The sequence below is a fragment of the Hyperolius riggenbachi genome, chromosome 9, assembly GCF_040937935.1.
Source record: "Hyperolius riggenbachi isolate aHypRig1 chromosome 9, aHypRig1.pri, whole genome shotgun sequence".
In the NCBI taxonomy this organism is placed as follows: domain Eukaryota; kingdom Metazoa; phylum Chordata; class Amphibia; order Anura; family Hyperoliidae; genus Hyperolius; species Hyperolius riggenbachi.
In genome coordinates this window covers 169,439,873-169,465,215 of record NC_090654.1, presented here as the reverse complement: position 1 = coordinate 169,465,215, position 25,343 = coordinate 169,439,873, and the positions used below count along the sequence as shown (strand labels likewise).

The 25,343-nt window shown below is 43.2% G+C and overlaps 2 protein-coding genes across 5 annotated transcripts in view; one reads left to right on the top strand and one right to left on the bottom strand.

The window, feature by feature from the left end:
- Nucleotides 1-25,343, bottom strand: part of CACNA2D3 (calcium voltage-gated channel auxiliary subunit alpha2delta 3) — a 1,137,695-nt gene that overhangs the window by 467,796 nt on the left and 644,556 nt on the right. The gene's annotated exons all lie outside the window — the stretch shown is intronic.
- Nucleotides 21,670-25,343, top strand: part of LRTM1 (leucine rich repeats and transmembrane domains 1) — a 44,344-nt gene continuing 40,670 nt past the window's right edge. The window contains exon 1 of the mRNA XM_068253672.1: nucleotides 21,670-22,057. Within this exon, the coding sequence (XP_068109773.1) occupies nucleotides 22,051-22,057 (7 nt within the window). The 5' untranslated portion in view covers nucleotides 21,670-22,050. The remainder of the gene's footprint in view (nucleotides 22,058-25,343) is intronic.

Sequence of the window (25,343 nt, the reverse complement as noted above, 5' to 3'; positions counted from 1 at the left end):
AGACGAGAGACAGATTTGGCTTCTGGTGTGAAGGTACTTTGCCAAGTTTAAGTGTGCATAGTGTCCTATGATCTGCACCATAAAAAAACACCTGTGGGTTATTGGATCTTGTGCCTTTGTGTGAAGCCCAGTAAAGCATTATGCCCGGAGCACCTGGATAGAGCCCCGGACAGTTTGCCAACATAGCTCTGTCATGGAGGGGTGTCGGGGAAATGAAACAGAGTCTATGACCAGGCGTGGGCAGCGTGTGTGGCTGTGCTTATTTAAAGGAAAAAAAATGTAAAACCATTACCTATCACTTCATAGGAACTAAATAAAATCTGTGTGGACTATGTAATTTAAAGTAGCCTTATAGCAGAGCATTAATCTCATCATAGTTCTGTAGCACTACTTAAAGTAAACCTGTCATAAACTTGAGCAGAAAAAATAGCAAATCCAGAGAAACAAGTTGCTGAAGATAAAGGGGTCTATTTATAAAGGTGCAAACAGGCAGTTCAACATTGTTTCATGAAAAAGTGACAATTGTTGTTTGCCACAGTTACAAAGATTGCTAAAAAAAAGTACCCAATTTCAACTCTTTTTATTTGTGTCATTTCTCAGTCACCATTATTTATTGTCATTTGTTGCATATTGTCACTTTTCCAAAATTGGAACATACCTGTTTGCAAAGCAGATGGGATCAGTGTTCGGCACTGAGCACCAGAGCTGGGCACCGTTATAGCACTAATTGCCATAGTGCACACCCCGAGCAAGGAGAATATTATATAACACCACAGGGAATTTAAGTGGCAGCAGGGTGAGCCGTCATTCGTGTCCCCCTCCGCCCAACTTTCCAGCGGTGGTACTACACATACGGGGTAATAGGAAAACATGACGAAAACCACTGTAAATATTGGGGGCAGGGGTGAATTTCTCAGATTTTGGCAACTAGGCTTCTTTTTACCATTTCTGCCACAACATTTTCAGAGCCTTTCACTGATGCTTTCTCTTCAACTGCTTCAGGTGCTCCATCATCAGTATGCATTTGGATTTACTGCCAGTGCTGGTGTGAACCAACAGCAGTTTGGTGAGAGAATTCCAAGAATTCTTCCTCCCCCACCAATACCTTTCCCCCACCCCACCCACCACTCACTGCCTTTACTCCTATCACAGAGGACCAAGTCAGCCGTCTCCTAGCCACTTCTCCTGCCACCTCCAGCCCTCTAGACCCTGTGCCATCCAAATGCCTCCGTCCTCACTTCCCTGTTCTGGCTCCTGTCCTCACCACTCTGTTTAACCTCTCCCTATCCACGGGTACCTTCCCCTCTGACTTCAAACAGGCCACTGTACTTCCCCTACTTAAAAAACCCTCACTAGACCCCTCACTTCCATCCAGCTACCGTCCCATCTCCTTACTCCCTTTTGCATCTAAACTCCTAGAGAGTTTAGTCCACCAACGCATGACCCATTACCTTGACTCCAACTCCCTGTTTGATCCCCTACAATCAGGATTTCGGCCAGGCCACTCCACCGAGACTGCCCTCACCAAGGTCGTCAATGACCTCACGCTTGCCAAGGCCGAAGGAAAATACACTATCCTTCTCCTCCTAGACCTCTCCTCAGCATTCAACACTGTTGATCACTCCCTGCTACTCCAGTCCCTGCAATCTGTGGGTATCCAAGACCGTGCCCTAGCATGGTTTTCCTCCTACCTCTCAAATCGCTCCTTCAAGACCTCCTTCAATGGTTCCTCCTCAACCTCCTTCCCACTTTCAGTTGGGGTCCCCCAAGGCTCTGTTCTTGGTCCCCTGCTGTTCTCCATTTACACCGCCTCCATCGGAAAACTCATCTCCTCTCTGGGTTTCAACTATCACCTATATGCAGATGACACCCAGATTTACCTCCATACCACTGACCTCTCCACCACCACCATGGAGAAGGTATCCTCTGGTCTCTCAGCTATTTCATCGTGGATGTCTGCCAGGTTCCTAAAATTAAACCTGGATAAGACTGAGCTCCTAATCTTCCCGCCCCGTGCTGCTTCACCCCCCACTGACCTCTATGTCACTGTCAATGGCACAATCATTCATCCAACCACACAAGCCCGCTGCCTGGGTGTCACCCTAGACTCGGCCCTCTCCTTCACCTCCCACATCCAAACCGTAGCTAGAGCCTGCTATTTCCACTTACGCAACATCTCCAAGATCTGGCCTTTCCTGACCCCAGACACTACCAAACTCCTTGTCCATGCCCTCATCATCTCCCGCCTGGACTACTGCAACTCCCTCTTGTCAGGCCTTCCTCAAAACCGCATCGCCCCCCTAAAATCCATCATGAACGCAGCAGCCAGACTCATCTACTCCTCCCACCGCTCTGTCTCCACAACTCCCCTACGCAAATCCCTTCATTGGCTTCCAATTCACTTCAGAATCAGCTTCAAGATCCTATGTTTGGCATACAAATCCTTACACAAGTCCTGCCCAACCTACATCTCTGACCTGGTCAGCAGATATACACCTGGCCGCCCACTTCGCTCCTCCAACGACCTCCTCTTAACCACCCCACGCATCTCGCACTCCCATGCCAGACTGCAGGACTTCACTAGAGCTGCCCCTAACCTGTGGAACTCTCTCCCGCTGCCCATCAGGCTCGCTCCCACCTTCAACACCTTCAAAAAAGCACTCAAAACTCACTTCTTCAAGGAGGCCTACATCAACTCAACACTACCCTAATCCTTTCTGCCAATAACTTCTTGATGCACCCCCTCCTTTTGTGTCACCAGCCCCTCCCTCTAGATTGTAAGCCTTTAGCAGGGCCCTCTTCCCTTGTGTATCATACTTGACTATGTGCACTTTACCCAGAATTTGGAACTGGTAATTTTTTACCACTACCATTCCAGTTTATGATCTGGCATTGTACTATTATCTGCATTGTGTTGCGTATCTTATTGCTATTACCTGTATTGTTGTATCTATGGTCTGTTACCTGTATTGTTCTGTCAACCCTGTTATGATTGTCTGTAATCCTATTTATTGTACAGCGCTGCGTAATATGTTGGCGCTATATAAATCTAATAAATAATAATAATAATAATAAACAATGCAACTGGAAATTCAATATCTGATTTACTGCTGAGCAGATTTCCCACAATGCAGGGAAAACATAAAAGCAGCAGCCACAAGTGATGACGTAATTAGTACTGGAACAGACAGCAGGTAGCTAGACTCCATGGGCCTAGCAATCACCCCTGCAACCCCTGCCACTGCAGGGGGGGGGGGCAGAGGCTTTGGGGGCTCTGCCACCTCCCTCTCCCCAACCGTAAGTGCAGCCAATTAGCAAAAAACCCTCCCCATTCACTCAGGCAGGGAACACACTTGACAGTTTTCGTACGCGTTTTCTGCACAGAAAAACCAAGAACTCATGATAATCAATGTGCTAGTACACACTTAGTGTTGTTCGCACGCAGAAAAAAAACTGACATTCTGCATGATGAGAATGACTCTGCACATTTTGGCAGTTTTCTCTATCAATTACATCAGCTGCTGTGAAAAAACGCGCACGTTTTCCTGCATGGAAACACACTTGGTGTGCAGAAAAAGTATGCAGAAAAACGCGCACGGAAAACTGAAAGTCAAGTGTGTTCCCTGCCTCAAGAAAACTGTACAGGAGTGTGTGTAACTTTTCCGGCTTCCAGTGGCTGCTTCACAGCAGAACAATCTCTGCTGCCATTTGCCAGCTCCCAATCACAATGTTCCCAACAATGGAAAAATGTTATCATTTTTGCATGGGGGCCCTATTAAGTCTAGTTACACGCCTGCTAGTCTCCCCTTTAAACAATTCAATAATTGTTTTGTCTGAGAAGAATCCATTTGGAATTACAGAGTGTTATGTAGTTTACGGCCTACACTACAGTTACAATATAAGATCTCCAGTTTTTGTAGAAGCACTAGATGAACCTGAATAGCTCTGGCACAGCACGCAGCTCAGTACATGCCCCTGCATCAATTGTCAACTGAAATTAAACAAGCAGAATGACAAATCTCAGATGACTTCTTTCCAGCACTGTTAAAATGCAGGGCAATGATTGTTTTTCATGACTGATAACATTCTCCTTATGAGCTGAGTCTGAGAGCAGCTTTGGAGATGATCTAGCTGAGGATATCATCACTCGATACAATGTCCCCGGTTTTAAAGCTTTTGGAATAATCATTTGCATTTTCCCTCAAAATCCCTTTACACTGTGCTCTGCCAGGTTACAAGTAATCAGCTGTCACTTTATAAATCATCGCTGTACACGGACTCCAAAAGCCTTGCAGAGATGTATAATGAATACAGGATTCCTGGAGACAATGCTCATAGGTTTGTGCTAGGCAGAAGGGGTTAATTTGGGAACTCCTTAGGGAGAATGTGCCGTTCCTTACATCTGGTCTGTCCTCATTGTGTCAGGATGGATATATAGGCCTCAATGTCACCAGTTACCATCTGATAAATCAAGGCAGGGTGAGGTCTGTTTAACTTTAAGGCAGCCATAGAGAGTCTTTTTTTAAGGATTTTGTTAACCACATTTGTATAGACACACATATGGAGCCAGCACTATTGTGAATTCCAGACACTGAAATTATAGCTGGTGGGGTGGGATTGCTGGCCAGTACTGTACAAGAATGCTACATTCCTTTATATGCACATTGTCAGGAACTGGCCCGTGGCACGCCTGCGTATACGGTTCCCGACTGCGAGTTTGACCAGATTAAGCGGGGAACAGCCTTATTCAAGCTAAAACAAGGCTGGGACCCCTCAGAACACCTCTCACTGCCACCACTAGCTGTTCGCTAGACACTTCCACTCTGCTGTTGAGTCCTCAGCGCGCACTCCGCGTTTTCGTATTCGGGTCAGCTTTGCGCCTAGGCCAAATACGGGAATGCCATGCACCCACACACACACACAGTTGCAATCTTACACTGTCGTGAAGCAAAGACCCACTAACAGTCGTTCCGAACGATACTGTTAGCCACTCTGCTGTCGCTACTCGCACTGGCGTTGTTCGTACGTTGGGTCAGCTGCGCGCTTAGGCCAACGTATGACAAACGCCCCCACTCACAATGCAATTACAATTTCAAACGGTAGTGTTGCTCAAGCGTACAATTAGGCATGAAACTTATACACGGTTACACTTCAGTCTCTTCTAGGCTATGAGTGTTAGTTTAGTACGGCAGAAGTCAAGCTTATTAAATAATAATTTAATATTCCAGAAAAACATGGAACAGTGCAGGCCCTAATTTTCCGGACCGTTCTGCTTAGCAGAATGGATCCGGACAAAAATGCAGCAGTATTGGGGGCAATGAGAAAAGGAATGTTTCTTCACACAAGTGAAGAAACGGACCATTCCACCGGGGGTAGGCTAGGGAGGGTTTATACATACCTAATCTTCCGTAGAGGCTTCCGTCTTCTTCCGTCATGTGACTAGTCACATGACCAGGCATGGTCGGAATAGCCGATTTCCGTTTCCGGCACAATTCCGCATTCCGTCATATAGAAATTCCGTTACCGTTCCATTCCGACGGTATACCGGGGCAGTTCCGCGGAATTCCGATTTATACGGAATTCCGTCGGAAAAATTTTAAAATCTCTCTCTCTCTCTCTCTCTCTGATCAATTCGATAGAAAAAGTAGCATGATTAAGGATTTGTACTTTTTGAAAAGCATGCTTATATACCATAGCTGGGATTTGAACCCAGAACCTAGTGTGTAGTAGGTATCTGTCTTACCCTCTAGACCATGACCCACACTACATGCTAAAGCTGGCGGTAGCATAAACCATACTTCCATTATGATCAATTCGATAGAAAAAGTAGCATGATTAAGGATTTGTACTTTTTAAAAAGCATGCTTATATACCATAGCTGGGATTTGAACCCAGGACCTAGTGTGTAGTAGGTATCTGTCTTACCCTCTAGACCATGAACCACACTGCATGGTAGTAGGTATCTTACCCACTAGTAAGGCTGAGGCTGGAGAGGCTGCAGCCTCAGGGCGCAGTGTAGGAGGGGGTGCACAATTCATTCAGCTGTCATTCCCAATTGTGTTTGAAGCAGAAAGAAATAAGAAAAGGTGATACATGGCAGCGACTGCAAGCCAGATAAGTAGAGATTAGGTGTTGGGGGTGGGGGGGGGGGCCCTGGGGCACCTCTTAGTGTAATAGCAATCAGTGTGTGACAGCTGGGGTGGGAGGGATGGGGGGGCGCACTTTGCTGTCTCAGCCTTGGGTGCTGAAGGACCTTGTCCCACCTCTGACCACACTACATGCTAAAGCCTGGCCCTGAGTGTGGTTGATGGTCTAGAGCAGTGGTCCTCAAACTAAGGCCCGCGGGCCGAATGTGGCCCCCTAAGGCTTTCTTACCGGCCCCCCACACAGAAAATGTATTGCTTATAAATGCAGTCAGCTACATCTTTAAATATTGGTGGTCCACATATGGAATAGCAGTGCAGCACCCCCCATCCACATGGAAGCCAGAAAGCAGAAATTTTGCTGGTTTCCAATCAAATTCCACATCAGGTGACACTGCTGTCCAATTGGCTTGCAGATTGTCACCTGGGTATGCTTCACTGTCTGGTCCGCAAAGACTTCTACATCATTTTATGTTTACTCCGGCCCACCAGCGGTCTGAAGTATGTTGACCCGGCCCTCAACCCAAAACGTTTGGGGACCCCTGGTCTAGAGGGTAAGACAGATACCTACTACACACTAGGTCCTGGGTTCAAATCCCAGCTATGGTATATAAGCATGCTTTTCAAAAAGTACAAATCCTTAATCATGCTACTTTTTCTATCGAATTGATCATAATGGAAGTATGGTTTATGCTACCGCCAGCTTTAGCATGTAGTGTGGGTCATGGTCTAGAGGGTGAGAGAGAGAGAGGGAGAGAGGGAGAGGGAGAGGGAGAGAGAGAGAGAGAGAGGGAGAGGGAGAGGGAGAGAGAGGGAGAGAGAGGGAGAGAGAGGGAGAGAGAGGGAGAGAGAGGGAGAGAGAGGGGGAGAGAGAGAGAGAGAGAGAGAGAGAGAGAGAGAGAGAGAGAGATTTTTTTGTGTTATTCCGGAAAATTCCGTCGGAATTATAAAATTTCCGCGGAATTCCGTTTGAGAGGTATAGGAATTCCGATTTGACTACCGGAATCGGAATTAACCTAATTCCGGCCGGAATCACGGAATTCATAATTCCGCGGAATTTTCCGAGCATCCCTACACATGACGCGCTGTGTAGTCACGGCGGAAGAAGAGGAAGCCTCTACCGCCGGCTGCTACAGAAGATTAGGTATGTATTTGCTGTGTGAAAACAGATCCGATCAATTATTGATCAGATACGTTTTCATATGTGAACCGGGCCACGGACTGAGCCATCCGGATCCGGTGAAGGGGAGATCGGATCCGCTCACCGGAACCTTTTGGCTCATTTACCAGATGTGAAACGGGCCTTAGTGCATGTACTACTGTAGTTCCATGCACACAACCACAGCAGAAACATATGTTTAACAAAGCCAGGACAATCTTGATTTATTAAAGAATATTGGCCTTGATTCACAAAAGGCCAGAAAAATCACTGTGCACACACAGTGCAATACACTGGTGGAGAACCTAGCAGTTTGGCTGTTTGAAAGGGGAAGCAGCCATGTCATAAATCCCTTCATTAGCCAGCTGTTTGGTTTGAGCAACACTCTTATCTAATTTCAAATAGATTTATGAATTACTCTGTCCAATTTTAGAAAATCTGGTGCTGTTTCTGCATTGTAAGAACCAGCATGGGGAAGTTTTAGTTTTAATAATGGTCATCCAATGTGTCTTTCATTGCAAAGAAGAATACCTTTCAATTCTGATCTATAACACAGAACATTTATATTGTGCTTTTCTCCTGGCGGACTCAAAGCGCCAGAGCTGCAGCCACCAGGACGCGCTCTATAGGCAGTAGCAGTGTTAGGGAGACTTGCCAAAGGTCTCCTACTGAATAGGTGCTGGCTTACTGAACAGGCAGAGCCGAGATTCGAACCCTGGTCTCCTGTGTCAGAGGCAGAGCCCTTAACCATTACACTATAACGGCCATGGGTTCACCTGCTCTTCATACAAAAGGAAACACAAAGTCTATTTAGTTTATTAATGAATTAAAAATCATGAAATATACTTATACCCTTTGTATATATATACATTATTATGCACCTGTTTATGTGCCTCTTGTAACCACTGTCAGATTCAGAGTTCCTTTACAGACCCAGATTTTGGAGAGGGGCAATACGAACAGTATCACTTACAGTGTTAGGGAGTCTAGCCCAAAGACTCCTTACTGAATAGGTGCTGGCGTACTGAACCAGAAGAACTGAGATTCAAACCCTGGTCACCTGTGGCAGAGGCAGAGCCCTTAACCAGTACACTATCCAGTCTCTCCACACTATCCAGCCACTACAATGATTCATCAGTGATTCACCAGCATTATGCTGCGCTTCAATGTCATATAAGAGAATTGGGCATGTCTCTGACCAGTCTGTTTTGGTCTGATGTGCAACGGGCAATGTGAAGTCACATAGCCAGATGTGCTCTCTAGCTGAGCTATACAGAACTATGTAAATTACAGAACTTTGTGGACAGAATAACAACTTTTTTGGCAAGGAAGACATTTCACATATTCTGACTTTCAACAATGCATTTAGCTGGACTTCAGCTATATCAAGGCAGTGTCAGTCCTAAGTGGGTTTAGTTTGTTTTGACTGAAAGATAACTCACAAATATTTGACAATGATCTCACAAGGAAAGCCATAACACAATGCCAAGACCAGATAAATTAGAAAAGGGAAGCCCTATTAAAACAAGAACTCTGAACTGTTTCAATAATAGAAAGAGAAAATGCTATAGAGCCATAACAGATAAACCATCACTCCTTAAATCACCACCCTTCATCCTAAAATTTAAGTGAGGATTCATATTTTTTTCATAGGGTTCTTTATAACGTTGGAAGCACATGTTTTGTTATTGCTGGACCAGGAATATAAATGTGGTTTAACTTTGTCTGACCTTATTCTGTGGATGTCTTTAAAATTGGTTTTAAGAATTATTACAATTGCTGAGAAAGAATTGTTTTGAACATTAGGGCAGTCTCAACTAAAGGTTTTTGCTAGCTAAACAGTAAAAGTAATGCTGTTATATTGCCAGGAGTTATTTTTTTCTTCGACATATAGCCGAGCAACATTCTCAATGAAGTATTGAAAACGAGTTTCAAAATTCCTTTTATTTCCCCTTCCTATCGCTCATTGAACACTTTTCCTGACAGTCCTGTCACCAGCAGCAAAATGTGGATAGTCACATGGGATGGGTGTTGCAAAGACAGAAAGTGGAGAAAAATCCCCCTAAAAAATACCTTAACCACAAATACAAATCTTACAATATTATAATTATATATAAAACATTATGTTTATTTATGTATGTAGGTATATGTTATATTAGAGAAAAATACTCCCCCACCCCCAATCTCTAAAACACAAAAACACACCGTAAATGTCTTCAGACATCAAAGTTATGACACAAAAACATACTATTCTAGTCCCCTCATGCACTGCTCTGGATCCTTTTAAGACATAATCAGGTTCCATGCAAAGTAAACTGCTACTATGGCATGATGCACAGCGGGATCCAGTGTAGTCAAACAAGGTTCAGGGCTCACTAGAGGCTTTGGAATTTGAATAGGTGAGTTAAAAGTTCCTGCTTGGACAGGGAGGGTGTAACGATCCGCTCAGCTGCCTGCGCAGGCAGGCAGCCTTTTGACCATTGTTCAGGTCTGCATGCTGCAGGACTCTGGAAAGAAGAGCTTCTGTCAGTTTTGCAGCTTGTGCTTGCTGAGGAATTTGCATACGTTGTCATGCAAATTGCCTGGCCACATTCATTGGAGGCGTGTACTATAAGTAGTATGTGTGTCCCACAATGCTTCGCTGCTCATAGAGGTTTGTTCCTGCTGGACTCACCTGGAGTGTCAGCCACTGCTATCTTAGTATAGTTAATTCTTGGGGAGTGCTCCTTGCATTCCTAGTTAGTGCAGTCGGTTTGTGTATAATTTGTACTGCCTATTCTGTCTTGTCTTGTCTGTCGCGATTGCGCTGTCACCAGCGGCGGTTGATAGCGAATCGCTCTGTCTTGTTTGGATCGCACTAGCCTCTAGCGGTAGCGGCTGTGGATCCTTCTGATCTGAGTTCCTGGAGTGTAGGCTGGAGCGGCGGTTGCTACCGGCTACCTCATCTGATCTGTCTTGTTTAGATCGCACTAGCTGCTAGCGTTAGCGGCTGTGGATCTTTCTGATCTGTGTTCCTGCTTGGATCACACTTGCTCTGGCGGAAGAGCGGTGAATCCTTTCTGCCTAGTTCCTGTTTCTCGTCTGTCTGTCTTGTCTGATACGGGCGCTTGCTGTAGGCTCGGTGAGGTAACCGTTAATCAAGCGTTCACGTTCTTTGTTTCGTGTTTGTCTGTTGATGGTTAGTTAGGCGTGCTTGTCTCTATTGTGCTTATCACGTGGAGACCGCGCATAACCGCGTGCACTGTTGCGAATGAGTGCGGTGTTCGCGGTTAGCTAGCGTTTGTTATTTTCCGTATCTCCTCTTTGTATGATTTGCTGTGCCTTTGCTATCCTCGTATTCTGTTCTGATCTGCCTTGTGTCACTTCTGGCAATCGCCGTTCTTGCGGTTGCGTTCCTGTTTCCCATCTGCTGTTGTGTGTGCGCGGTCGCGGGGTGGCGACTAGATTGGCGCACACACATACAACCTGTCCCTTTGCTCGTTCTTATTCGCAATCACTTCTCTTGCGATTGCGTTCTGCGCTTTGTACAATTCCTGTCTGGCATTTGTGGAGGTACAGAGGATTGGTTCCTCTGCATTCCCCAGCGCCATCTGCCGACAGGAATTTCCCTCTACTGGTGCTTGCACCAAAAGCTGGGTTCTAGTATCTTGACACGCTTGTGGAGGACCTCCGCAGTGTCAGCGCACGTCTTGGCGCGCTGAACACGGAGATATCCCACAATCGTTACAGAGGGTAAGTATCTGTCCTTGCTCGACACCCTATGATTCTGGCTGTACATTAGAGAAAGACAAAAGGAAAGGCATTCTCTGTGTTTCACACAGATATCTCATGAGTCATGACCTGACCGGATGTGAATGAGGCAATCTTGGCCCATAATATACTAATGTGCAAATTCTGCTTCTGTCATATGATATCAGCCAATATATGAGCTGTAGAAGGTATGGATGTTCGCGGGATGAGAGCAAATTCCGTTCCGCCGGAATTCGCGGATTCCGTCAGCGCTGAATTCCGTCGCTATGAAAATTCCGCCTGATTTTTGCGCAATTCCACAGAATTCCGGATTCCGGCGGAAAAAAATTAAAATAATCGCAAATGGAACCTTATTTATGCTATATGGTAACCCATAGACCCTATTAACTGTTCCCTTAGTCCTTTTTCTACCTCCTCCCTTTTTCAATCCGGCGGAATTCTGAAATTGCCTGTGAAATTCTGCCGGTATCCGTTGATGGTTTTAAGCTGAAAATTCAGTTCAATGAGAGAGAGAGAGAAAGAGAGAAAGAGAAAAAGAGAAAAAGAGAAAAAGAGAAAAAGAGAAAAAGAGAGAAAGAGAGAAAGAGAGAAAGAGAAAAAGAGAAAAAGAGAAAAAGAGAAAAAGAGAAAAAGAGAAAAAGAGAAAAAGAGAGAAAGAGAGAGAGAGAGAGAGAGAGAGAGAGAGAGAGAGAGAGAGAGAGAGAAAGAGAGAGAGAGAGAGAGAAAGAGAGAAAGAAAGAGAGAGAGAGAGAGAGAGAGAGAGAGAGAGATCATTCTCTTGGTTATATCACAATGGTACATGCTAGGCTGGCTTCAGCATGTACCATTGTAGTGTGTTGTGTTGGTGGTATAATGGTTAGGATAGCAGCCTACCGAGCATTAGACCTGGGTTCAATTCCCGGCCAAGGTATGTAGGCTGGCTTTTGAAATCCTACAATTCCCTGGAAGACAAGACCCTCCCCAGGAAGGAAGGGAGTCTATCCAGTAGAACTCATTTTTATTAGGCAGAAATCAGTTCGGTAGGGAAAAAAATTGAATTCCGTAAAATTCTTCAGAATTTCATATTTTTCCGCGGAAATTCCGCTTTAGCGCTATAGCAATTCCGTTCCATCGCATCGGAACTGGAATCACCAAATTCCGGCCGGAATCACGGAATTTATAATTCCGTGGAATCCAGTGACCATCCCTAGTAGAAGGGGTTTGGTGGTTATTGTGGGGAACAAAAAGCACCTAAATGAGAAGTAGAGAGACCAGGAGCCCAGTGGTGCAGTATAGTTAGATATAAGGGGATGAAAGTATATATGATTATATACTCACAAAGGGTGCAACCACGGTATAAGCCCAAGGGAAATTCACTGTTCCTGCTCGGTGCTCCAGGTCCTGCTGCATACTGGATGATCACTATCCTATAATTCAATACACTTTCCAGAAAACTGTAAAGCTGTTACCTCTAAAGGAGGTCTGACTGATAGAAGGGTAGGGTGGAGGCACCCAAAAGATAGGTGTTAAAACTTTAACCAGTTCCAGATTTCTGCTACGTATATATACGCCCCTGTGTTTACCTCTAGCAGATCAGGGGCGTATATATACGCACTGTTTACTCACCGCCGCCAATCGCGATTCCAGCGCCGTTTCCACCGCATCCCCGTTCTTCTGTGTTCAGGGGATGAGAATAATCCATTCTCAGCCCTGATCCCCGTGCCGATATGAATGGGAGAGAGAGCATCTCTCATTCATAACCCCAAGGAAACTGTTACAAACAGTTTCGTTCCTATCTGCTGTAAACAGCAGACAGTGAGCTAAATGTAGTGCCATCTTGTGGCCAAAAAGTAAAATACAACCATATATACCCCAATATACCATAATACACTCTTACATTCAAACATGTATTTAAATATTTACTATTGTTAAACCCCTTCCACCCCTAACCCATAGTTACCAAAATAAAACTTGTAAATAAAAAATAAAAAAAATTACAACATTAAAAAAAAACCTACATAAATAGTTACTTTAGGGACCTTTTAAATATGTATGTTATGTCGATATATTAATGTTGCTTTTGTAAAAAAAAGCCTATAATTATGTTTATAGTATAAAAAAACACTAAACTGAAAAAATACACCTTTGTTTCCAAATAAAATATTATCGCCATACATTGTACTAGGGACGCAATTTAAGTATTGTAATTAACGGGACAAACGGGCAAATAAAATGTGACTGTTTTACCTACAATAGCACTTTTTTTTTAAACTACAATGGCTGAAAACTAAGAAATGATGAATTTTTGCAATTTTTCTCTTCTTCTTCCCTGTAAAATGCATATATAATAAAATAATTCTTAGCAAAAAGTATTGTCCAAAGAAAGCCTAGTTTGTCCCGCAAAAAATAATACATAGATTGTTTCAGTGTGTTAAGTAGTCAAAGTTATTGGCGAATGAATGGGAGGTGCGTTATGTGAAAATTGCTCTGGTCTTGAAGTGGAGAAAATCTGTGGTAGGGAAGTGGTTAAACCATAACGTGTAACCGAGAGGTAATTGTTTACCTCTCCATAAGATACAGACACCAGTAGAACTAGAAAAATATTTATTTAAAAAATGTACAATGCATTTCGTGGGTCATGGCCTGCATTCAGTGTAAAAATGCCTTAAAAGCACAGTGTAGTAAAGTGTATATAGATGTGCCTACACTCTACTCCTTATGCTGCTTAGGCATTTTTTGTATTGACCTGAGGAAGCGGACCATGACCCTCAAAACGCACTGTCAATTTTTAGAATAAATATTTTTCCACTTGAACTGGTGTCTGTATCTTCTGGAGAGGTAAGCAATTACCTCTCATTTACAAGTTATGTTATAAAGTTTCAACTCCCATATATTTTGGGCGCCTCCACCTCTCTATCAATATATGAACTGAGCTGCTTTTTTTTAGCTGAAGGGATTTACCTTTAAAAATGTATACACAAGGGAAGGGACTTTACCTTTTGTCTTTTTCTTTGTCCTGTAGATGGTGGTATACATCCTGGGCTGGGGATTAGCTGCGTAGCAGTGTTTTGTTTTGTTTTTTTGCCTAGGGAATTCTGAATTAGATTTGTGACCTTCCCCCCATTTGTCCACGTAAGGGACCCTTCTCTTCTTGAACTTGGCTGTGTGCTAGGTACATTACTTTTTACTTCTATTTGGAGCAGGAGTACTTTAAGATGCATGTTAAACAGACTTTGACAGTCAACCAATCCAAACATCTTTGGCTGCATCAAGTGATGTTTTTGTGTGTCTGTGGTTGTCTGGCAGACACTCTTCAATCTTGCAGAGATTTCAGAGGAAAATGGTCAATAAAATTAGGAAACATTGCCTATTTGCTATTATTATCTTTTGCACTGTCAATGCCTGGCCTGCTTGTGCTCACTCTGATTTTTCATTGCACAAATATGAGTTGTTTGCCCACACAATGCACAGCCATTTGTGAAGTTATCAACACACAACATGCCCTGAGGGAGGTCAGATGGTGCCCTCGTGTGTCCAATGGCAGTCTACCACATGTAGGTGATATCTGTTTATTACGCTCTTCATTTACTGCTTCATATTAACTTATGTAGCACTGATAAAAAAAAAACTTGAAATGGCACTAACTGGAATGCGACACAACATAGACACGAGATGTTACCCCTTGACACACATATGGCCTGATGAACGGTCTCCAGAGCTTAAAAACATTGAGGATGAGGAACTCTGAAGATTAGAGGCTTCAAATGTCAGCTATGAGTTGGAAAAAGTTTGCAGCTCTTAATGCTTCTGAGGCTGCACAAATGAACTGCCTATTTGAACTAGCCCTAAGTAAACCAGGCCAATGGCCCCAACACATAAAACCTTTCTCAAATGTTACTTTCCCTAATCTTTTTTTTCCCTTTACCTATATAGAATATTTTTTAAAGAAAATCTGTAATGAAAAAAAACGCCTCTGGGGGGTACTCACCTCGTGTGGGGGAAGCCTCCAGATCCTATTCAGGCTTCCCCTGTCCTCCTCGGTCCCACGGTGGTGGCGAAAATCCTCCCGGAGCGGCGGCGATGTAAATATTTACCTCTTGGCTCCAGTGCAGGCGCAGTATCCGCACGGAGATAGACGAAAATAGCTGATCTCCATCGGGACGCTCTACTGCGCAGGTTCAAGGCTCCTGCGCCTGCGCAGTAGTGTGGACCCGACAGAGATCGGCTATTTTCGCCTATCTCCATGGGAAGAGCTGCAACAGCGTGGGCTGCAGCAAAACCACTGTGGTACACAGGAGGGCGGGGGAAGCCTCAATAGAGTCTAGAGGCTTCCCCCTACTGAGGTGAGTACCCCCCAGGGGAACTTTTTTTCAGTACAGGCTTTATTTAAAGGGAACCTAACCTGAGAGGGATCTGGATGTTTCCTATAAAACAATATCAGTTGCCTTGCAGTCCTGCTGATCTCTTTGGCTGCAGCAGTGGCCGAATCACAGACCTGAAACAAGCATGCAGCTAATCCAGTCTGACTTCAGTCAGAGCACCTGATCTGCATGCTTGTTCAGGGGCTGTGGCTGAAAGTATTAGAGACACATGATCAGCAGGAGAGTCAGGCAACTGGTATTATTTTAAAATGAAAAATCCATACCCTTCTCAGTTTAGATTCCCTTTAAAGAGCCACTGAAGCGAAAAATAAAATATATGTATGGCATAATGATTTTTATGTGTAGTACAGCTAAGAAATAAAACATTAGGAGCAGAGACATAAGTCTAATATTGTTTCCAGTACAGAAAGAAACTCCAGTTGTTATCTATGCAAAAGAGCCATTGAACTCCACGACTTTCAAAGTCGCAAAGAGCTCTGTCTTCTGAAGCTTATTATCTCAAGTGTCTGCCACTGTATTGCTTGTTTTTTTGCAGAGAACAGTTCAAAAGTTCATAGCCTGCTCTGTAAAATCATTTAGAAATCTGAGTAGTGTGTAAACTGCAAATATTAGAGAATGATGCAATGTTATAAAAAAAACAAAACTATATAACTAAAATTAAAAATAAGAATATTTTCTTTGCTACTAATGTTATAGTAATTATCCGTACTACACAGCTTAATTGTCATAATTTTTCAGTGTCTCATTAAACACCAACCAGAAAACAAAAAGTAATAGAAATAAGGAGAAAAAAAGTAATATTAACCACTTAAATACCAGCGGTCTCTGCCCCCTTAAGGACCATAAACCGCTGGTACAGAAATGGCGTAATCGACGACGAGTGGTGGTGACGGCGACAAAAACATCAAATCGCCACACTTCCCCACCGCAACCTCCGTCACCACTGCACGTCAGGAACCTGGGCCACACACTCTGCCGTCTCTATGATGGCAGAGTTCCTGTGAGCTGGTCAGGAGGAGCCGCTTTCATTGGCTCAGGAGCCACTTTCCAATGGGAGCGGCTTACATTGAAAGACAGGGCCAGAAGCCAATGAAATTGGTTCCTGACCCCCTCACAGGGCTCTGCCGTTATAGAGACAGGCAGAGCAAGTGAGCTGCTTCGAGAGACATCGGTATTCAGCGGCAAGATCGGTGGGAGCGACAGAAATGGCTGATGCGTGCAGCGGCGACTAATTGAAATGTACGCCCTGCCATCCAGGTGACCACCAAAACAGGGTGCAGATTTCAATTATCTTGGTACTAAAGTAGTTAAAACATATTTAATCAGGAACGTATTTAATAAAGTTGGAGCCGCCTTTTTTTATCCCAGTGGACTGATTATCTATCTATCTATCTATATATATATATATATATATATATATATATATATATATATATATATATATATCTATATATATATATATATGGATCCCTCCTGCAGCATGTCCTGTCGGTTGCAGTGGAGCTGCAACCGAGCAGTTTTGATTTCTCTGCTTGCATTTGGTTGCTTAGTTTTGATTGCATTTGCAATAAGTCTCATTGCCATCTGCAATCACTCTGCAGTTCAAAGCAGCTCAGGATGTTGTCATGAATCCACCCATGGCTTGCTGCAGTTGAACTGCAGCCAGACAGCTATGGATTTCTTACATTCATGTTGTTGCATAATTTGGCATGCATTTGTAATGAGAATCCTTTCCATTCACAGTCAGCTTTCAGCCTTCATTTAGACTAAGGGCTGGTGCACACCAAAACCCGCTAGCAGATCCGCAAAACGCTAGCAGATTTTTAAACGCTTTTTTTTATTTTTATGAGGCGTTTTGCTAGCGTTTTGCGGATTGCTGCTGCGGTTTTCAGTATAGTAGATTTCATATATTGTTACAGTAAAGCTGTTACTGAACAGCTTCTGTAACAAAAACGCCTGCAAAACCGCTCTGAAGTGCCGTTTTTCAGAGCGGTTTGCGTTTTTCCTATACTTAACATTGAGGCAGAAACGCATCCGCAATCCAAAAAATGCCTCACCCAGGCATTTTTCGTTTCTGCAAAACGCCTGCCGCTCTGGTGTGCACCACCCCATTGAGATACATTGACCAAGCAGATCCGCAGCCGCAAGCGGATCTGAAAACGCCCAAAAAGCCGCTCGGTGTGCACCAGCCCAAACAGAGGATCGCGTGATTACCATTCAGCAGTGTGGGAATTTGCATGTCTGCTCTCATTGGCTGATGTCCATAGAAAAGCCTGCTCCTCTTCCCACACCTTGCCCATCATAGCATTCAGCTTTGCCTTAGTTGATTGCTGGGTTCCTTGTGTGACGTTTGAATATTGTATTGCATTACCTTGCTTTGTCTGCTTGGACGTTCACTGCACCAGCTGGGGTACAGTGAAGTATTTTCCTATCCTGATACTTTGGAGACTCCCTTCACCACGTTGGTGACTGGTAGGATTCTTGCTAGTCCTGTTCCTGTGGAAGTAACTATAGGCTACTAGTTGCTATTAGTTACGCTCCAACTTGATTGTCTTGTCTGTGTCAGTGTGGATGTTTTCTATCGCTGGGGCAGCAATTAGATTTGCAAAAAATTCCGTCTGTCTGTCGTTCGTCCTTATTGCTCAGTGTGGTGAACGTCATATGCTCAGGGCTGCGGTCGCACTGAGTAAACATTGTGTCTTGTTTATTGTGGCGGTTATCGGTAGCTGATAAGCATTCCGTCTGTCTGTCTGTTGTCTGTCTTTGTTATTCAGTGTGGTGGACATCAGATGCTCTGTGCTGCGATCGCACTGAGCAACCATTGTGTCTTGTTCATTGTGGCAGTTATCAGAAGCTCAGAGCTGCGGTCACTCTGAGTAATCTTACTCCCTTGTTCATAGCTCCTGGTGTGAGCTATGTAATCTCCTCTACAAAAGCATTCCGCTCTATTACCTAATATCACTCAGCTGCATAGTCTTGCTTGCTCTGGTGGTACTCTGGTTTTCTCTGCCTCAGCCGATATACCTTGCACGTTAAGACTTGGGGGCAACCAAAGTCAGGAGAAATATTCAGTGTCCTGTTCAAGCGGGGGCTTGTCTATAGGTGAAGACCGTGGGCCGAGCTCAGAGCTACGGCACTAGATTGGGGTATAGTGGCTGAAAGAAAACAGGAGATTTGCCAGGCATTACAATACAGTTCCAATTATCTGAACCTAACTAGCAGTCTCAACCAACCAGCACAAATTGCCGGCAGCATTCCCAGTGGCGAAGGCCAAAATCTTAGGCCATTTGTGGGCCCTGCTGTGACTGGGCTCCACAGCTCCTAAAAGGTTAATATATTTTCAATTACTGTAATTTATCACAGAGTTCATGGTATGTATATAATGCGGGGTATAGTACTGTATTAGCTAAGCCTATTTTTAACATTGAGTCTCAAGTACACTTATTCGACATCAGTCGATCCCCGTCAGTGCTGGGTGACCGAGACTCTATTGTATAGGAAGAAAAAATAAGGTGAACTAGGCCTAGTTTTGCCCACCAGGTGTCTAGGCATTAATGCTAACCCTTGCTACACCATTTGTATCACACTCCAATTCCATAAAAGAGGAATGGCTCAGATATGTAGGAAACTGCAAAGAGATATACACTGCTTTTACTTTTTTGACTTCTCCACAGCAAATACATAAGATTGTACAGCATCAGCAAGTTAACCTAATCACTTAAAATGTTTATCCGAGAACATCTTTATTGACGTGTATCTCACAAACCAGCATGCAGTGTGCATTTGTCACGTTAATTTTAGATACACTACAAATAGCGGATAGAATAGACAGGCAGCTGTGCGGAGAAGCGTGACTCCCATCTACAGATTAACCCTTCCCCTTCCAGCAGCCGTCTCGGTCATCCAAGAGACAGATTCTCATATCACGCTACATGCCCGGCACTTAAGAAAGCAAAGTACAGCATGGATATTTATATATGTATGCGGGACTGGTAAGTACACAAGTGCTTTTCATACAAGTGCCTGCTATATTTATCTGTCACTGACTACTTGGAAAGAATTACTAATCCCCATTTTAGAAAGGAGTTAAAAGAATTCTTCCTACTTAATCCCACTTTCCATCATCTGCTTCATACACTTTCAGGAATCACTATTTTGAAATTGTAATCATTTGTAAGTATAGCTTTGGCACATTTGAAATGTCCAGATATGACAATTATCCCACAGAGCATGACTTTAGTAACAGTCAAGTGCACAGAAACCTAGCATCAATTAAAGACAAACTCCAGATGTGACTGGAAACATCTGAAAGGGAGAACATTGTGGGAATTGCATTTGATTAAGGAGAAAATTTAAATTCTGTTCATATTGTAACTCAGCTTCTGCTTGATAGATCTGAAAAAAGCAGCATCAAAACAGTTCCTACAGACCCTGCTGTAATTTCTTTCAGCAAATCTTGAAGCAGGATTTTGAGCTGCTGAAGACTCACAGAACACGAAAAGGGTTATGTTGAGATGGTGGCTAAGGCTGAGATTCAAATTTGAAACTGCAGCGCTGGAAGTGTAAGTTCAGAATTCTAACCAGACTAGACTAAAAATGAACAACTGGATAAACCTATAAGGCTGAGTTTGCATATGTGATTCCTGTCCATTTCCCTGCACGCAAATTCGTATGCGGAATCACAGCTTATTGAAATCAATAAACTGCTTCCGTATACATGTGCGGGAAAATAAATCGGAGTGCTTGCTGCATTATTCGGACATCATATCAAAATCACCAGAGCTGTATTGGCACATATAGCACGCTAGGCTGCACGACCGTGCGTAACGCGTTTCCATGTTTTTAGCTTGCGGTGCTGTCATGCAGCTCTTGCTGCTATAGCAACGCAGCTTCAGGAATCAGCCCCTATGTACACAACTTGCACTATGCTATTTGCTTACATACTGGTAAAAATGTTGTTCGATACCTGTGCATGGCAATCTTACTGGTATATGTTGTAAAATGTACTTAAAGAGAATCTGTATTGTTAAAATCGCACAAAAGTAAACATACCAGTGCGTTAGGGGGCATCTCCTATTACCCTCTGTCACAATTTCGCCGCTCCCCGCCGCATTAAAAGTGGTTAAAAACAGTTTTAAAAAGTTTGTTTATAAACAAACAAAATGGCCACCAAAACAGGAAGTAGGTTGATGTACAGTATGTCCTCACATAGAAAATACATCCATACACAAGCAGGCTGTATACAGCCTTCCTTTTGAATCTCAAGAGATCATTTGTGTGTTTCTTCCCCCCTGCATCTCTCATGCACTGAAGTTTCAGGCTGCTCTTTTCTTCCTGCAAACAGCTTTGCCCTTGTCTGTAATTCCTCAGTATGTGAAAGCCCAGCCAGCTCAGAGGACGATTTATCCAGCTTGTAAAAGATAAGAGAGAAGAGAGAAGCTGCTCTAATCTAAATAACACACAGGCAGTGTGCATAGAGGGGCCTGGAAGGGGGAGTTCATAGCAGAACCACAACACTGAAGAACTTGGCAGCCTTCCAGACACAGGCCTGACAAGTCTGACAAGAGAGAGATAAGTTGATTTATTACAGAGACTGTGATAGTACAAAGTGCTGCAGTAAGCCAGAACACATTAGAATAGCAATTTTTGTTACGGAGTCTCTTTAATAATAAACGCAAAGGGTAATTACACTTACGCAAAAAAATGATTATGACCTTAAAATTTAGGGACAAATAAAAATGACTGTGGGGGTCCACAGGAAATGTTTTCTGGGTGTGCTTTTTTCTGACTTACAAAGTGAAGGAAATTGGCATAAACCACTAAGGAAATCAGAGGTACTATTTATGTTGCTGTGTCCCACACATCCTTCCTGTGAAATGAATGGGTGCAAGATGGTCCTATTCATTATGGCAGGTAGCTTTTTATATGGGGTAGGGGCTCAGTCATTTATCCTTTACTTCACATGATCACACCTATGATAATGAAAAATTAATACTGGATCAACAAGAATGATCTTTAGAGACACCAACATGGCTTTATCCTTTGGTTAACATGAACAAAATGAACTGTCATAACCTGTCAACAGCATGCAAATCTATGATCTTGTGTACGTGTGCTTTCCACTAGACAACACTGTCTGCTGTCGTAACCATCAGTGACCAGAATGCACATCTGCTGTCACCTGATCTCGTCAGGATTGGCAGGAGAAATAATTCAGAAGAATTCAGAAACGACACCGGATTAATTGTGTGACCTCGATTTCAGGCAGATTAAGTAAGAGAAAGGGGCTAGGACTGAGGATGAGCTTTGCCCGTTACAGCTGTCCACGGTGGCATGACCGTCAGTCACTCCCTGGCCTGTTGAGTGAGTAGAGGAGACAGCATCTCTTTGATGATGCATGTGAAAAAAAAATATTGCAAGGGGCTTTGAGATGCAAAAATAGCTAGTTGTGCTTGTGATGGGCAACTCACAACACCACCCGCGTGTGCAGGCGATGAGAAGGAGTGTGTCTCACTCAAAAGAAGGTCATTAATGAAGATGGATGGATAACCAGACAAGTCAGAACTTTCCCAATGTTTATCTTTCTGTTGTTCAAGTTTGAGAAAACCTGCTAGCAGGTCCGGTACAGCAGCCAGCAATGAAAGGTGAGACAAAAAAAATCCCCAGTGCTAACATTTCTCAGGCCTACAGCAATTTCCTAAAACTTTTCCTGAGATTAGGAAGATAATTCTCCCCAGAGCCTCTGGCTAGAGCTTCTCATAAAATATGTATAGGGTTCCTTGCAGGGAAAAAAAAAATCTCATATGTTTCTTATGCACAGACATCTGTGCAGTGTGAATGAATGTGTGCATTAAAACAGTTATAGAATATGTAGGCTGATCTCAATGCTTGATATTATACCATGGAACATGTAGTTATTTCAGGATGCAGACTCTATTGTGAGCTAAAGGTAGATACCACTAAAAAGGGGGAAAAGGAATATTTATGAAATGTGTACAGTGCATGCAAAGTACCTGTCTTTTATGTGCTTTTTACCAAAGTGCAAGTTTGTTTTTGAAGGTCATACTATGTATTATTGTTTATTATGCCCAATGACCTTTATGCACCTATTATGCACAATGATCTTTTAAGTCAGACACTTTCACGGATATTTTGAATATGCAAGTAAAGATGTCCAATTCAATGTAAACATTCTGCAAAAAAACATGGTTGTTTGTTAATATCTATTTCTATACATACCCAGTAGTAATCATACTGTACATATGCTGTATGAGACAGAGAGAGACACATAGTGAGGCCATTGTTGCTAATTATATTCAAATCTTTCCTGTCTCTGTGCCATTATATAGTGGATGGGACTTACTTATCCCAACTCTCTATGCTGGTGCTGTGGCTAAGTGGTTAACACTGTTGCCTGACAGCTAGAGAATCTAAGGAGTGTGTAGAGTATCCATGTTCCTATGGGTTTTCTCCAGGTGCAATAATTTCCTTCCAAATGCAAAGTGGTTGGTGAAACTGGAATGTGGTAGAGATATTGGACTACATTGTAAGGACCTTTTTCAAGAAAATGAGTGATAAAAATGGTTTAATGTCAAAGCCATATATACAAATGCCCAAATGTTGCATTCTGGTTTGCAAAATATTGGTATCTGCAGCTATAAATGTAAAATGTGTCCATGTGAAGCCTCCCAGTTGAAAGCGTTAACAACAGGCCCTATGTGCAGAGTGGCTGTTTGGCTCAGAATCATTATACTGTTCAGGCTGCATGGGGGGTGGAGCACAGCAAGGACATTCTGATAAGACTGAATCATGCAGGACCGAATGTCAGTGCTGCAGAAAGTAATTGGTGCAGGAATTTCAGAACAAATGCATTAAAAAAAATATTACTTAACATTACAACTAGGAGCACACCTGTGCCTGGAGTTTAGCAAGTGAAAAGAGGCTTTCATCACTGAACTTGAATGGCACTTGATCATGCAGGCACAATTGAAAGTAAGCCTCACTGGCATGCCAAAGAGAACTCAGCCAATGTGGCCATTTGGGATCCTCTTGGTGTAGCAGATGCCCCATGACTTCACTTACAGTTCTGGAACCCCAAAACTACTCCAATGAATGAGCAAAGGGCAAGTGCACTGTCCTCGCCCTTACCCTGCCTGCCAGAAACAATTATATTAAAGTAGGTAATTTTAGCACCTGAGATGGCTCTGTAAAATGGGTGCTACATAAACCATTGGGGGGTGTGTGTGTGGGGGGTGATTAAGGTTAGGCATCGATGGAGGGATAGTTCAACTGATAATAGGGTTAGTCTTAGCGATAGAAAAAAACAATAAAAATGACTGATATTTTAGTACCATTTTACCCATTTCCGAATTTACCGATATTCTGCTAGCAACTATCCCCAGCACCCTAAATATTGTTGGGTAATTTTTACATGTATTCACCTATTTATCCCTCCTCTCCCCCATTGAACAGCGCAGGCCACTCAGCTATTCCCAAGTGACATCTCTGTATAGTGCTTCATCACCCTATCTACATGTATGCAGGAGTGACTCTCCTGTTTATGGCTTCATCAGAAGGGAGAAGGAATCAGGTACTTCAGTATTGTTAACTTATGAGGGCCAAAGCTAATGTACAGTCACAAAAAAACCACACAAAAAAAAAAAAAAAAAATCTGTAAGTTCCTGAAGGGCTCCCAGTGGGTATCCATATGGATACCTCTGAGCTAGGGTCTGCCTCCATCAAAGGAATGAAAAGGTTGATGGTCAACTGCAAAGTTTGCATCTATAACGAAGAAGTGTCTTATTTATATATCCAGATTTATTCTAGGTATATAAAAACCTTTAATAAATACTAATATCGTTTATGGTACCAGTCTTTTAGCTGCCTGCTACAGTCTGTCAGTATGGAACCTTTACTAAAGTTATATACTATATGTCATATATGTTATATGCTCAAACTTGTTATAATACAAGCCTGATGAATAACTGGAAGTGTCTAAGTGTTTTAGGAAAGTAAAATATGTGCTGTGTAGGTGAGAATTCCGAAACATATAGTGATACTACAATATAAAAGTACTTAAAGAAAACCTGAACTGAAAATTAAGTCAAAATAAACATACACAAGTCATACTTACCTTCCATGTAGTCTACTCCTCAGTGTCTTTCTCCTGTCCCGCGTCCTGTTTGTTCACTGTGATCAAGGGAATTTTCCATCTTCCATTTTGAAAATGGCCATTACCCATAACAGCTTTCTGGTCAGCACACAGTTAAACTGTAACATCGCCCGCTTGAGCCATAGGGAAACATGGACATTACCTGGTACATCAGTTTTCCTCTCAGCTATAACTGACAGCAACTGATATTTTACTGAGTACTGACAGCAACTGATATATTTCAGATCTGACAAAATATTGTCAGAACTGGAAGGGATTATTCTCAGAAGAAAATGGTGAGCTTCTGAGAGGAACTGATGGCAAGGTAACTATGTAATCATCATTTGAAGTTACCTCATGTGTTTAATTTAAATATTTTTACTCAGTACAGGTTCTCTTTAAAACAGACCTGAAGAATCTATAAAGAAAAAAATATCACTTACCTGGGGTTTCTGCCAGCCCCCTGCAGTCGCCCTGTGGCGGTGATGTTACCATACAATCCTCCAGCCCTCCACCGTGGCTCACTTTTGTTCTCACCGACTTGCAAGTCAACTTCCACTGTGCCTTTGCAGTCCTGGCTGCTCACGTCCTGGCACACATTCCCATGGTCGGGAGTGTCCTGCACAGAGGAAGTACAATAAAATCTCTACTGCACCTGCAGAGGAGCGCGGACGAGGATGTGTGCGGCCAGGGCCAGGCAGGCACAGTGGACGGCGACTGCAGAAAGTGAAAGTGAGCCACGGTAGGGGACCGGAGGCTTGTTTGGTAATGTGCAGGCA